The 15,043-nt window shown below is 44.4% G+C and overlaps 2 protein-coding genes across 6 annotated transcripts in view; one reads left to right on the top strand and one right to left on the bottom strand.

Annotated features, from left to right (window-relative positions):
• The first annotated feature begins 1,928 nt into the window (after window positions 1-1,928).
• LOC127003425 (uncharacterized) lies at window positions 1,929-11,394 on the top strand. Its single transcript, XM_050870114.1, has one exon. The coding sequence runs from the start codon at window positions 2,700-2,702 to the stop codon at window positions 5,577-5,579; it is 2,880 nt and encodes a 959-aa protein (XP_050726071.1). The 5' UTR covers window positions 1,929-2,699; the 3' UTR covers window positions 5,580-11,394.
• LOC127003426 (protein argonaute-2-like) overlaps window positions 5,930-15,043 on the bottom strand; it is a 24,738-nt gene continuing 15,624 nt past the window's right edge. For 3 of the 5 annotated variants that reach the window (XM_050870117.1, XM_050870116.1, XM_050870119.1), the window contains one exon: window positions 5,930-14,956. In XM_050870117.1, the coding sequence (XP_050726074.1) occupies window positions 14,833-14,956 (124 nt within the window). In that variant the 3' untranslated portion in view covers window positions 5,930-14,832. The remainder of the gene's footprint in view (window positions 14,957-15,043) is intronic. The other 2 variants (XM_050870118.1, XM_050870120.1) reach the window with 1 other exon arrangement.

Below are 15,043 nucleotides of genomic sequence, written 5' to 3'. Positions count from 1 at the left end.
TTATTTATTTATTTATTTATTTTTACATCTCGGCTTATACGTTGCGCTGGTAGGCTTTCTGCAGGGGCCTGGATGGCGTCCCAAGCCCGTTATGGCGCAGGCAATTTTTTTTATAGTGGCGCCAGGTATGCTTCCTTAAGATCAAGCGAGAGAGGTATTGTGTTCCTTTCTCTTACTGTCCCGGTCACAAAAATGGGCATCTCAAGGGAGCGGGTTCAGAGGTAACGTGCCAAGCTGAGGACGTTTCAATACATTATCATGAAAGGGTGCGGGGTATTTATTGAGATGGGCGGAGACAGGGAAGTCATGAGGCTGGCAGACGTGTAGACATATATATCAATGGTAGCAAATTAAGCTGAAATGGTAAAAAAAAAAAAAATAATAATAATAATTGCTTTAAGATTTTTTTTCATGTCTGTTGTTAAAATTATCCCTTCTACTTCAGCGCTTACCTCACTTGATTCCTCTCTCTCTCTCTCTCTCTCTCTCTCTCTCTCTCTCTCTCTCTCTCTCTTCTTTTTTATTTTTTATTTATTTTTACATCTTACATAATGCAATTGAATACATATACGTCGATGAGCGCTCTCTCTCTCTCTCTCTCTCTCTCTCTCTCTCTCTCTCTCTCTCTCTCTCTCTCTCTCTCCTTTTTTATTTATTTTTACATCTTACATAATCCAATTGAATACATATATGTCGATGAGTCTCTCTCTCTCTCTCTCTCTCTCTCTCTCTCTCTCTCTCTCTCTCTCTCTCTCTCTCTCTCTCTCTCCAATTAAGTTTCTGGATGCTTTTCAGTCGCTTGACCATATATGTAAACTGCACGTACCCAGCTTTTACTGTGTGTGTGTGTGTGTGTGCGTGCGTGTGTGTCGAGGTCTCTCCACACGAGCCTCACAATGAGCTGCCTGACGCAATGACCTTCTCACGTGTGTCTTGAAAGGTGAACGCTGAGGAGTCCCACAGGAAGAGAAAGGGAACTCACCCCCTTTCTCTCTCTCTCTCTCTCTCTCTCTCTCTCTCTCTCTCTCTCTCTCTCTCTCAGTTGTAGTCTACGTCAATTTATATGAAAATAACGCAGTATCACAGAAACTTCGACAAATCTTGAGTCATATGATGTCATCCCCTTCCTTTCTTCCCTTCCTCACTAGCTGAGAGAGAGAGAGAGAGAGAGAGAGAGAGAGAGAGCATTTATAAGGTGCGAGGCGTCCTAAATAAATGATTGATAAAGGTACGAGCTAAAATCTCCTTCCTCTCGCCCCCCCCCCCCCTTCTGACGTGGATGGGTGAGGGTCGCAGTTTGTCATCGCGGGAACATAATCACCCTAATGGCACGCCAGACGCTACTTCCTGTCAGTGGGCAACACATACGTATGCACAGAGGCTCCGCTGTCCCGCACGTTTTGTTGGGTGGCAAGGCGGCAACTCTCCTCCTCCTCCCCCAAGGCCTAGGGAGTTGGCACCCGCACTGGCGATCACCAACTTCCGAAAATGTTTGGTGATTTAATTCCTTTATCTTATTGCACACTCTCGTAAACACTCATATAATGCTCTGTGTACAGTTAAGAATAGGCGAGAATTTGCTTACAGTCGCCAGGTTCTTACACATGACGGGGATGTAGCAGAATTATGGTCAGTTTCGCATATGGTTCCTGATTAACGAGTTGGTGACGTCATCTTTGAGTGGGTGTTACCAACTCGCCTTTGATTATAATTCCTCTTGACTAAATGTTTGCAAGTGCTGTTGCTATGTGGCAAAGCTTCCAGGCCGCAGGGGGCGAAAAAAAACAGCCCAAAATTAATTCCGTTGGGCACCTTTGCATGGTGTTATTAATCAGCGATACAAAACGCACAATGCAATCATTTAACATTCCTCCTGGCAATTGTTATGGTTAATCAGACACCCTTCTGTCCTGAAACTGCCACCAAGCTGAACCGCGTGCTACAACTGGGTGGCCCTCTCAGACTTTGAGCGGCAGACAGCCGGGCCAGGAGGTGAGAAGGAGGCACCCACACACCACCACAGCTGGCAACCCTCGTGACTGCTGTTGCCGCACCATTACTAATGCTGCGCACGTCACCGCAGAAGCATCTGTACTATTCCCTCACTGGCACGACGCGAGCGAGGTGCGGGGTGTGCACTTTCGCGGCATCAGTGGTGAAGGAGTTCATACTTGTATCACCATACCCTGACACCCGGCTCATAACAGGACAGTGCGGGTGATCTGGAAGTCTTATTACAATACCAAGACTCTGTGGTGCCACCAACCGATACTTCGTCAAATATACTACTAGCTGCTGTGACGGGAATCTGGCTGCTTTCAACGACCTTCGTGCTGAGTTGGGGCGTGGCTCCTTGCCGAAGAACTTAGAACAAATTGATTTAGAGAGTGAAGCGGTAGGTGTGTGTACGTGTGTTGGGGCAGTGAGTGTCGTGTGTAGTAGCACCCTAAGCCCGGCAGCAGAGCGTCAGGCCTGCCATCACGCCCGCAGGACACAATGACAGCATTCAGTGTGGTGGACTGACGCAAAAATGTGGATCGCACAGAACCAGACACTGTTGTATATCATTCGCCTTGACGTGAGCAACTCTTGGTATCTATCGTTAAAGAGCGACACGCGATACGAGTGACATTTCTGAGGCGTGTGTGTAACCCGAGAAACATCAATTCCCTTCATCTGCCCGCGGGTCGAGTGGCAGGATGGGCAGCGTCGGGGTGAGGCTGCGGGACCACCACCACCTCAAGTACACGGTCAGCCTCACTAGGGTCGGCCAGCAAGTGTACTCAAGCGTCTTCTCCTGGGGCTACACCGGCAGCTACGCCTCCATCAGGGACGCACTCTTCAGCCTCCCCAACTACAACGCCACCAAGTTTCGAAAGGACTTCAATGGGTCACAGCGCGAGAGGATCAACCAGGGTGACCCGGTGGCCACCTATGACATCACGCTAATGTACAAACTCCTGCAGCTGTTGTGTGGCCTGAAGGACGCAAGCGACTCGGCATGGGTGACGGAGGCAGACACCCTCGAGTACTTACTCTACACCATCAAGGCTCTGAGGAACGAAGTTGCACATGAGACTTTACACTTGACCTCAGAGGAAATGTACAAAAAGCTGGGGACGCTCAAAGAACTTTTCATCAAAACCATAAAAAAAGCTGGCGAGGTATTCTCCGTGGGACCTGCGAAAGTGGAGACCTTAGAGAGGTCAATCACCACCCAGCTGGATGCCATCAAGGAGTCTCCCGTGCCCCTCTCCACCGTGGACGAGTACAACAAGGAGGTGCTCGCCACCAGGAAGCTTCGCCTGGTGGAGGAGGGAGGATATGAGCTGACGCAGACCTACGATAACCTGTGTGAAGTCAGTGTGGCTCCCTGGCTCGTGTCGGGGCAGCGGGTGGTCGTGGAGTCTTTATTTACCACGCCCACGCTGAGGAGGGAGCAGACACACATCAGACAGAGACAACTCTCGTCAGAGGAGAGCCTCGTCGCCTGCAGTGACATCTTACAGGCGACGGAGTGTGACGGGTCGGAGCCACACATGACTCTCGTCTCCGCGATCAGTGGGATGGGAAAATCAACGTTACTGAGGTATTTACTGTATGATGTGAAGACTAATGGAAATGTAATTGTGAAAATGGACAGCTTTGATTTGGTCCTCTTCCTGGAGTGCCGCCACTCGACATTTGCATCTGTGGAGGACCTGGCTGCCCTTCTGCTCCCCAGGACGGCGGCCTCCTTCCAGTCGGCCGAGTTCCAGAGAACACTCTTTGCCCTGGACTTCTTGCTTGTATTGGACGACATGGACGAGCTGGACCAAACCTCTTTCTCAGTCTTCCTTGACTTTATGAGGAAAGTCTCACCAGCATCGCGATTCTTGGCCACGGTGACTCGCGATAAAGCAGACAGCATCAAACGAAAGATTTTGAACATTCACAAAAATGTCCTTCTCCTGGAGATTGAAGGCATCCCTGAGGACAAAGTTCCTGCCATGCTACAACGAACACTGTCATGCGGGTCGCCCAGCGCTCAGCCCGTGGAAAGTGACATCAAGCAGCTGCAGGAACTGATCCGGTCCAAGCGTCCCTTCCTGCAGGAGCACCTCAAGTCCCCAGAGATCCTCAGCCTCATTGCCCTGTGCTGGACATTGTCCCCGGAGCGGATCAACGCCTCCATCACCGTCACGGAGGTGGTTATGCTCGTCGAGGACCTCCTCATACACAAGGTCGTCCACAAACTGATGGGGTCAAGCCCAGCGACGCCCTGCGCGCAGCACGGCGTGACCTCCAAGCTGCAGACGTACTTGTTGACGCTCAGCGGCATGGCCCTTCAGTGCCTGGTGAAGGGCAAGTATGTACTGGATGGTGAGGACATTCAGAAACTGATGGAAAAATGCAGGGCTGTGGAACTCCCCGAAAACTACATGATGTCAGCATTTTTAAACTACTCGACAGACCCCGACAACGGGCTGTGCTCCATGCCCCGCGTCGTGCCCTTCCCCCGCACACTGACGCTGCTCTACTACGCTGCCTGGTACGCCGTGCAGCGCCTGAGGGTGGCCCCTCCCTCCACCAGGATACGACAGTTCCTAAAGCTGCAGCCGCCCCTCCCTGATGAGTCACAAACAAACAATCTCCTGGTCATGATGAAGTACTTGGTGGGAATGCTGGACGTGCTGGCGCCAGGGGAGCTGCGGTCAAGAGCAAGGGAAATAGCTGACCTCTTGAAGGAGCTCGGGGCCAAGACAACGTCCCAGTGGCTGCAGTATGTCGAAGAAGCGAAGGAGGAGCCAAAGCTAACCCAAGAAATAATGAAAGAGGTGGGAGACGAGTGGGAAGTGGAGGACTTTGCCATTTCCTTAACGTTAGCCAATCTCATCAAGCAGCAGAAACCTAAACGCCTCGTGCTGACAACACTCCACAGACCCGATGATTACCCACACCTGCAGGAAGTCCTCGGGGCCTGCGCCTGCACCGACACCACGCTGTCACTACACTTGTATCAACACTTCTGGTCCGAGAAAAACGATGTCTCGGACAGATTCCTGGAGACACTCACGAATGCAAAGAATCAGTGCAAAATGGAGCACTTCGCGGGGCGTCTCACTGGACCAGCCATCCAAACGCTGCCGAGTTCACTGCTAAGGCTTGCCCTCCACATCACTCCGAGCGACCTGGGTGCCCTAAACGCCGTGCTCCCGTCCCTCACAGCCCTGCAGATGCTCTACCTTAACCTGGACCTGCCCCCCGACACCCAGCCGAACACCCTGCCAACACTCACCCTTCAAGGCAGGCCCGTGATCCTGTCCGTGGATCTCTGGAGGATAACGCTGGAGCTAGTTCAGTGGTCCTGTGACGTGGTTCGCGCCCTATCGAAACACTACACGCGGCTGGTGCTCCGGCGAAGTGAACTGGACCGCCACGGGTGCTCCGAGTGGGTGGCGGGGCTGCGCGAGGGCGGGGTCACCGTGGACGCTCTTGTCGTGGGGTCCACCCGTGTCCTGACGCCGCAGGACCGTGAGCACATCCAGACCCTGGCGGCGGAGATCGGCTGCAAGGACCTCAAGGTGATAAAGGTGTGAAGAGACGAGAGGCGGAGACTAGACGATCATGTGGTGTTGTCAGTATTGCATTAAGGATTTTTACTCGTTTTTGTGAGCTTCAAGTGGGGCACGATGATGTAAAAACGTGCACGTGGAGTTTGTGTACTTTAATGACCTCATGAGATCGAAAAATGTTGGGTGAGAGGGGAAGGTGTGTGTGTGTGTGGGGGGGGGGGGGGATGCTAAAATGCTTGCTTTTCCTTGTGTACTTTTCATTGGAGTCTTGCCAGTAAAATATTCTAAACTTATGAAGTGTTTCGTAGCCTTCTGCAGCCCCCTTCAAAGCTAGTGCAATAAGGACGCCACACTTCAGGAAACATAAACTAATCTTGAATGAACAACCGTTTATTTACACTTGTTCTCACAAACCATCATGTCCAGTGCCCAGCGTTAGCGGCAGCGGACCCCCTCGTGTTGGGTAACGTGTGTATGCGTGAGGACGTCTGCAGACAAGGGTGGCGTGACACTGAAGATGATCAAACATTTTTTCAATCCAATCAATATAATGTTGCGAATTTGCTTACTTTTTCTTTTGTTATTTCGTTAAATATATTAATGTCTTGGAGTGAAAGTATCTCGTGTCCACTGCTTTAAAATTAAATTACAATCATGCTTATGGCCAGCCTTCTGTTCCTTCCCCTCGCTCTGACACTCGAGACCAACTGGCGGCTGACGTGACACACCCAACACCAACACAAGGGAGTTAAGCTGCGGCCAACATACACACGTAATGGAGCCAATTACAATACCCGGCAATAAGTGCCCTCGAGGTGGAATCAGTTGCCAGCTTTGTGATCAACTAGACAGAGGACACACTGTAGCAAAGACCACCACTTCAAAGTAAAGACATGTTTCTTCAAACACAAAAAAGTTAGACCTGCAAATCAAGGCCATGAACATAAATTAAGGGGTGACAACTGGTTATAGATCATGTATTCCTAGCCAGTTATATTGCTTGAGTTGTTGAGTTCCCTAGTCTAGATGATATCATGTGGCTATGATATGGTACATTAGTAGCAGGATATGTGGAAGGTTGGGGAGGGGGCACAGGACATGATACTTGGGAACACCACATGCTGTGGACCTACGTGACTGCCTGGTGCTGCATGATAGACAACTGCGAGATTTTAACATTTCCCTACAAGACTGGATTTCAATAGTTCAACATTTCCTTGTAAAGTTTTACTTGTCAGTTTTAAATGATAAAATGGCATAGGCTGCTTTTGTATTTGTCAATCAGTGAAGCAATCCTTAACAAGTCTACTGAGATAAACATTTATGCTTTGCAAAATACGATAGCAAGTAAGTAGCTGACAGTATTTGCACATGCAAGGTTTGCAATAACAAAATAAAACAATGCCTGAAACTTGTGCAAACTTTGTCTAAACAGCCCCTCTCTCTCACACACACACGCACACACACAAGCCAACACTGAGCTCTGTTTCAAAGCCTAGTAAGGGAAAAATTACAATAGGCAATGGTATAAACAGGTAAATAATATGGTAGTATTAAATTTATACATCAAGATTGTTTGCAAACTGCCGTGATAACATTAATTACAAAACCATTTCAAATGCCCAATTAGATTGCAAACACCAAAATAAAAATAAAAGCCAAGTCTTCCATGGCACAAATACTAGGTGCAGGGCTGAGGCTTGGAGACAATTCACCTCTTCAGTTGTTTATGGCTAGGGGTTGCCAGCACCACCAGTCAGGATAGGATGCCACAACCAGTTATCTGGCTCAGTTGTTCATTACACAGCACGCACTTCAAATAAAAACGGGAATTTCTCATAAATTATCCAACCAGCATTTTTGTCTTGAAGGAATGTTGGAAGTCAAAAAGGGTCACATGAGACTACACAAAAAAACACTGGCCTAAGAGAGCACACACAGACAACTGACCTCTAACACCATATAAAAACTAGCCTCTCAATGACTCGGCAACCTCTGGGGTACACAGCAGATTATTATGATGCATCTTTCAACTGGTCTACACCTCCCATGGCAACTCAGACAGGGGTAAACACGTCACCCAATACCTGTACTAAACAAAGGGCAATACATGTAAATATTAAATCTTTCAACATATCTGCATTAGGTAGTTTTTTTCCATCAGCGCATGACCTGAAGCTTCCATCAACATCTACTCTCACCACTCTCTAACACTGCTTACACACGTGACAAGCACCCTCACGTATGACCTTGCTGTCTAGCCAACCCCCTCCACTTTCACTACCAAGGCCAGTGATGGTGAATTAAGTTGAAGTTTCAGTCCAGAAGCAACTGTGATGTAACACAAATATATATCACATGAGATAGATAGATAGATAGATAGAGTTAGAGAGAGAGAGAGAAAAAGAGAGAGATGTGGGTGAAAGCACTACTAGGTGGAGGTGGAAAGTGGTCACTAAGCTGATTGTTCCCACCTCCACCTGTGCCCCTCCACACCAGCCTTCCTCCCACCACTGGCCTCCACTGACCTGACACACTTCCCTCTCTGTTCTGGATTTCACTTTACCACTAACCTCAGCCAGACATTCCTTCAAGAATACTCTTAACAAAATCTTCAGAATCTGCACTTGCGTCAAGATGAAACTGACAGATGAAACTGACGTATCAATGGTGGGCAAGAATTACATCCTGATTATTGAAGTTGACAAAATATGGTCATTACAGTGGACGACGTACTGCTTTCCCCCAACCCCCAACTTGTCTCTTCCTGGCTTGCTATTATCTGTGTGTGCTATCACGACCTTAAATGTTTCTTATATTAATTGCTTTCTTTTCACTATTTCAAATAACCAAGTTTTCCTGATTCTCACAGCAGTAATAACACGTTAGGCCATCTATAGTCTTCCAAATATGTCGAGGCCAGTCTGGCATAGGCTCCCACTGGTCCTTTCCTCCCCTCTGCTGTGCCACACAGTTCTAACGCCTATCTCTTTCTCTCACATGTAAGCTATAGGTAACATAAGAGAGGAAAAAATAGGTGTTGGGCCTGTGTGGCAGAGCAGAGAGAAGTGGACCCGCGGGAGCCAACGCCAAAACGGACTCGACAATTTGGTTTCACTATAGTGTTGGCTAAATTTATAGTGACTATTGAAAAACAAAATTCTTCTCCTATTTGACTCCAATCTGGCAAGTGGTTAAACTGAAGGCTTTTAATTAACCATGAAGTTCATAGATAAGGTGATACAAATGATACATGCCAGTTTCATATATGTGGTCCATCAGTTATGAACCCATACCAGATCTGAACATTGCTGAGTAAGCATTGCCTATCAAATCTCTGTAGTTGTTACATTTCATATATCATAAAATAATGAAACCAATTTTATCCTAAGCCTGAGAAAACATACACTCAAGATTACTGTGGTGAGCTCAATATCTGTATAAAAACTATCTAAGCATGAATTTACAACAGACACTTTTTATCAAGGATTACGACATCTAATTACATATTTACGGCTAGATTTCATCTTTTCTAGTATCAAGTTAGGCATGACTAATACACACAACACTAACAAATCTACAAATATATAATCTACTAACACTACAAACAAAGTGTTACCCCGCACAAAATGAATGATATGTTTGCCAAAACTCAACCAGGTCCATGAGCACTGTCCAGCTTGCATTTATTGTGAACACACAGGACAAGTGGATCAGACAGCCTCATAATCACCATATAAATTAACTGGAAAAAAAGGCAAATGATAATGGTAAGAATTAGCTTAAGACAAATTATCCTTGTGCTTACAGATTTGCAAGACTTAACTTACCATGATTGAGCACTAAAGGCTGGTTTCAAGTACTTGTTCAGGACTGTCCATGCATGAATATATATGATGTATGTATGCACTGATAACAGTAACTGAAAGCGAGTGGAATACCATACTAAAACACTCGTTGAATTCTTGGGTCACATGATAAGAACATGGAAAAAGGTCACGGTAAGGTTCCTTCAACTTATTTTATAATTCAATTGGAAACTTGAGGTGAGACAGCTTTTTGTTTAGATAGACCACTTGAGTATTCTGAGTTCAGTTAATCTGAGTTAAATTGAGTAATAACTCTCTAGCATCAAGTAGCTATGATGAGTTAGTCTCTTTGAACAAAACGAGATTCACAAACTTCTTTTCCACCATCCTCTGTAACAACAAAACATGTGTGCTGGGCTTTTTGCAGGATATAGACAGCACCAATTCTTGACCATGAACTATGAATTAAAACAATCATCAATCAATACATGTACAATTTTTCCCTTTGAGGAGCAGAGGGCAGAGAAAGCAAGGTATGTAGACTTAAGAGCCTTAAGGTATAGTACTGCTGCAAAATAAAGAGACGTGGTGTGTGGACTGGCAAGGATGTTAAGTGTTATGTATGGTGTTAGGATGAAACAGGACCTACAATATTAATCTGGTCCCAACCCAACACATGACAGTTCAATGAGGATATGGAATGTGAAGCAAAGTGGACAAGTTAATAATCCTTTCAACAAAAATAGTGGTGGTGGCTATACAAGAGGGTGGGGGTACAGTATCACTGGAATGATTTAAGCAGGTGTAGAGGATGAGAGTTGATCATGTGACATATATATAGAGGCAGATAGGTGATTAAGAAACAGATTTTTGTAAAGAAATTAAAGAAAAAACTATAGCTCATTCAGAAAGAAAGCTAAGGGTGAATATATTCCTGCTGGGGGAAAAGTTTCAACTTGCCAAATAGTTTTGTAAAGGGGAAATGTTTAAGTATTGACTGAATGTTTGTCAAGATGATTCACCACATGGCTACTATAACCTACTTTGCATTGAAATAATCAGTTACTGTCCTCCAACTGTGTCCTAGAACCATGCCTTCAACACACATGGTAATATGCCAAACCCTAGCATGAACCTAATGACTAGGACATATATGAAACTGTTTTTTAAAAACCTCAATTTTAATGTCCACTTCAGGTCGTTTATATATGCTTAAAGTATATTCTCAGAGTGATATGTTTATGCAGGAATGTATAAAAATTCATGTTCATTTATAATGAACTTCAACAATGAAACTGAATTTTTCCTTTATGGTGACCAGAATTCAAGTTATGTAAGCCTAAATGAATCAGTATCCATACATACACATATAAGCATACATGAAGCACAAACAACTAAGATGAATTTGTAAGTATTTGCTTATATATTTACATGCAAATGTTCCTGCATACAAGGTAATAAATGGGGGCATGGTGTGGCTCTCCTACATATAAGAAGCGACGAGAGAAAATGGCATTGCATTAGCAGCCAGAGATGCTCAACACTGATCACATCTTTAACAAACACATCAAATGTTTGTCATGGCAGACAGATTCCCAGAACAGAGCAGATTTAGGCTTTTACTCTAAAACATACATAACAAAGTATTACTTCAAACTGCACTGATCTAGGCTTTATACTGAAAGGGAAAAGTATTCAAAATTCCATGCTTGTGTAGTTCTTGTTGCCATCAAACGTGTCTGTGTGTGCGTGCATGGGTGCGTGCACAGGTGTGCCCGTGTCTGTGAAACTGTGATCCTTCTGACAACAATGAACCTTGACACCAGCTGTCTAATTTGCAACAATCATCAGCCATTTTGTGTTTCACCCATGATTACTCCTTAAAGCTACATAAATGCTATACTACATTATTAATGCCTAAGTCTAATCAAGTAATTTGTAAGCTGTTAAAATATATCCCTATGTGAAAGTGTAATATACATCTGCATTCTCAATCTTTGGTTGAGCCCAAAAATAAAAATATAAATTAATTATACAATTAGCTTTCTCCAAAATGAGGGAAGATCATATGATGCTACGACTGACAAAAATTTATGACAAATTGCGAAGAAGTCACCAGCCATATAGTAGGAGCTTCCAACATAGGGGAAAATTTAATGGGTATTGCAGTTGTTGCAATTATATTTTTAAAACATCAGTGTTATCTGTATGATCTTCTTTACAAAGAGGAGCATGATATATTATTACATCCTACTTTATGTGGAACACGCCACTTTGTCACACAAAGCAACGTGTTCTTTGTAGCCAATGAATAGAGTGCAGGTATACACATTCTAGGTAAATTACGTAAATACTCATGTAATAGCAACACATTTCTCAGTATAAGACTTTCTAGAAAAGGGAAGCTGCTCTCACCTTTTTAAGTACTAATGGAGAGGCCACCTCTAGCCCAGTTTACATAATGTCAATTAGGGGTTGTCATTCACAGCAACAGGGGTATGACTTTCATAATAATAATAATAATAATACAGGCATCCACTGCTAAATGATCAATCACTTATCCGAACTTGAACTTTCCTTTCCAAAAGTCTATAAATGATCCCCTACAATCAATTATAGGATCTGTCTGTGACTAGCGGTGCATCATGTGATCACTCAGCCACACAGCGGTGCCTGGACACACACACAGGGCCGCCTCACCTACAACTAACCCTCACACCGGCGCCGAGTGCTGCTCCCTGACCCCCCCTACACATCGGAACACACGCCACGCATCAGCTTGCCACTGCCTGCCTTTCTTTCTTTGCTTTTAATGTGAACTGTCATGCTGCCTTCTCATGACATTGTGGAATCAAGTGATGGCTAGCTTAAAAATTGTTTTGGCCATTTCTTTCTACAATTTATAATTCATTTTGTATTATTTCTTTACATATTATTTTTATTACAATTTGCAAATAATTGCAAATAAATGCGTGTTTATTATGAAACTATTTCAATCATCATTTTTAAGTCACATACCAAAGGATGCCTGTAAAAATAATATTGAAACAAGTCAAGTACTTGGCATCACTGGAAAGAATGGCTGGTGGAGGAGAGAAGTACAACTTGATGTGTGGAGCACTTACACTCAACTTATGCATCACCTACATGAGTACCAACTGTAAGAATACCTTGTTTCATGAATCAATGAAGAAACCATAGGAATAAGAGGATGACGGTGAAAAAAGGGCAGCATTTCTATCTTCCAGATAAATAAAGGATATGTGGTCATTCTCCTACACAAGAGTATTAGTAAGCAGCACGTCATGTTATCATGACTAATTGAAAATGATAAAAACAGCTAACAAGACAACCTGAAGCCCCAAACACCTGGACGAAATATTTAGAATGAACACAGGGACTCCCTAGGGCATGCCTGGGAGATTGATGCAGCCCCATGTGGTGCTCCCTGTTAGGACTCTACCTCAAGGTCAAAAGTTAAAAGGATATGCCTCTTGGTTATTGACTAATCTCTTGACAAAAGATATTGTTCTTGTGTATCGTCTAGCAATTCAGATGCCGGCAAACTATACAGAACACAATTAGGGAGAACTGAAAGAAATTGTCAGCAATGCCATGTACAAATGTTGGTTACTGATTGCACTCAACAAGCACTATTTCCTAAATCTTTATGGCAGATCTGGTAGAACGAGCACTACGTTACTGTCTTCTGTTCATAAATACACCGATGTAAAGACTCCCATGCAAGTGTATCCTACTTCACAAAACATCCAAGGATGTGCAACTGTTTCCAGAAGTTGAATATAAAACTATTACGATTCAGAGATGGACCCGATGGTTTCACACTGAACTAATTTCTACACAAAGAAGTGTTAGGTGCTTGGTAACTACTTTTAGGAAGACTGATGCTCCGCTCACAGGCAAGGCGGAGTGAGAGAGAGAAAGAGTTGCCGCTTGACTGTCATACTCCACTGTAGCTGCACCTGCCTGATGGCATTTTATGAGCTAGAATTAAAAGTGATATGGCACCCAAGCCCAGGCTGCTCTTCATAAACTGTGTTGCTTCAACCAAACCATGCTGCCACTCTGTCTGTTAAAACTGTGGTATGAAATATTGTGGCATTATGCATGTTCTGGTATCAGGCCAGTACTAGAGAAAATCTTCATATCTGCATGACAACTATATCACAATTTAAGTTATGCAAAGTCACAAATAAAATGTCAAGCAATCCTGTCTCAATATTCAATAGGGCTGGCCTGAGACTAGGAAATACACACATACACATACACACACTCACATACATACACACAGACACACACACAAACAGGCACACATATATTCGCAAACCACACACGTGAGGAGGGTGCACCCACACCTGCACCAGAGGGTCAATATTGCTGTGTAACAGGCAGTTGCAGACTACAAACATTTGCACTTCAATCCACCATTGATCAATCAAGAAAAAAAGTGAAGAGCATTGTTGCTGTAGTCAATTTTAGGGGTGTAAACAGTATTCACCCCATGGCCTGGGCAGGGAGAGCACCAGCCTCACATCAAGGTACAAGGTTACCCTCTATAAATAATGAAATAAAAAATGGCAGTAAAAAATGTGACTGCAAAAGTTATTACCTTAATTACAATGTCCATGTAATAGTGGCTTTGGATTACCCAGCTTCATTCCACCACAAAAACACACGTAGACCAGCAATTGTTGAGACAAGAACAGTACAAGTCCCGGGGACCTGGGCAGCAGTCCCCAGAGGAACCTCACTGCTACCAAGGTCATCTGGGGCATCCCTTCACCAAGGAGGTGGTGAACACCTCATGAAGTAAGTCATAAAGAATGCTACAGCTTCACATTTCCTCAAATCACTCGATGTCAGAAATGCATGTATTAATGCTGATGATGAAATGGAGAAAAACTTATTTGCCTCAATTACGAAAAGCCCCTGGAAAGAGGCAGAGCAGGCCAGGGACTTTCTCTACACGTTTCCTGCAGGTACATGGGTCTGGTACAAAATTCTAATGCGTGAATCTCTAGAACTCACATAACACTGTAACCTATTGGAAAAAGTCCCTCTCTACAATATTCTGGAGTACACCTGGCCTTAGCAACCTCCACACATATTCAAGGAATGCCACTAACGTTAATTTTCAAACACTTCAAAGATGTTTTCATCCCTACAACTATTTTCTGAAATGTATAAAAACAGAACGGGAATAATATTAATAAGTCTGAGATTTCTAACAAAAAACATTTTCCCAAAATATCACAATGTTAGCCCCAACATTAATCACAAATACTATTTCCATCTTTGTGAAAGATTAAGTCGGAAAAACCAACTGGGTAATAACTGTCAGTCTACGACGCTGACACGACGACGGCCATCGACGAGTAGATCTGCTGGAGCGTCCGGGAGACTTGCACCAGGGCAGTGAACCTCAGGAGGACTAGACCCAGGGCACATTAAGCAAAGTACATGACCCTGTTGGTGTCCACGTGCACCGTGACGGCCCGGGCCATGGCTGAGGGGGTGCGGTCTTCACTGTTGCCAGACTGGTGGGAACCCTCACCACTGGAAGGAGAGTGGCTGAACATTACAGAGACTCTAAAGGTACATTCTAATTTTAAGAAAATAAAAACTAATAAATATTCATAATGTTTGGCAATAAATGGA

This window comes from Eriocheir sinensis, chromosome 25 (genome assembly GCF_024679095.1).
Source record: "Eriocheir sinensis breed Jianghai 21 chromosome 25, ASM2467909v1, whole genome shotgun sequence".
In the NCBI taxonomy this organism is placed as follows: domain Eukaryota; kingdom Metazoa; phylum Arthropoda; class Malacostraca; order Decapoda; family Varunidae; genus Eriocheir; species Eriocheir sinensis.
Note: the sequence above shows the minus strand (reverse complement) of the source record. Positions and strands in the feature narration are given on the sequence as shown.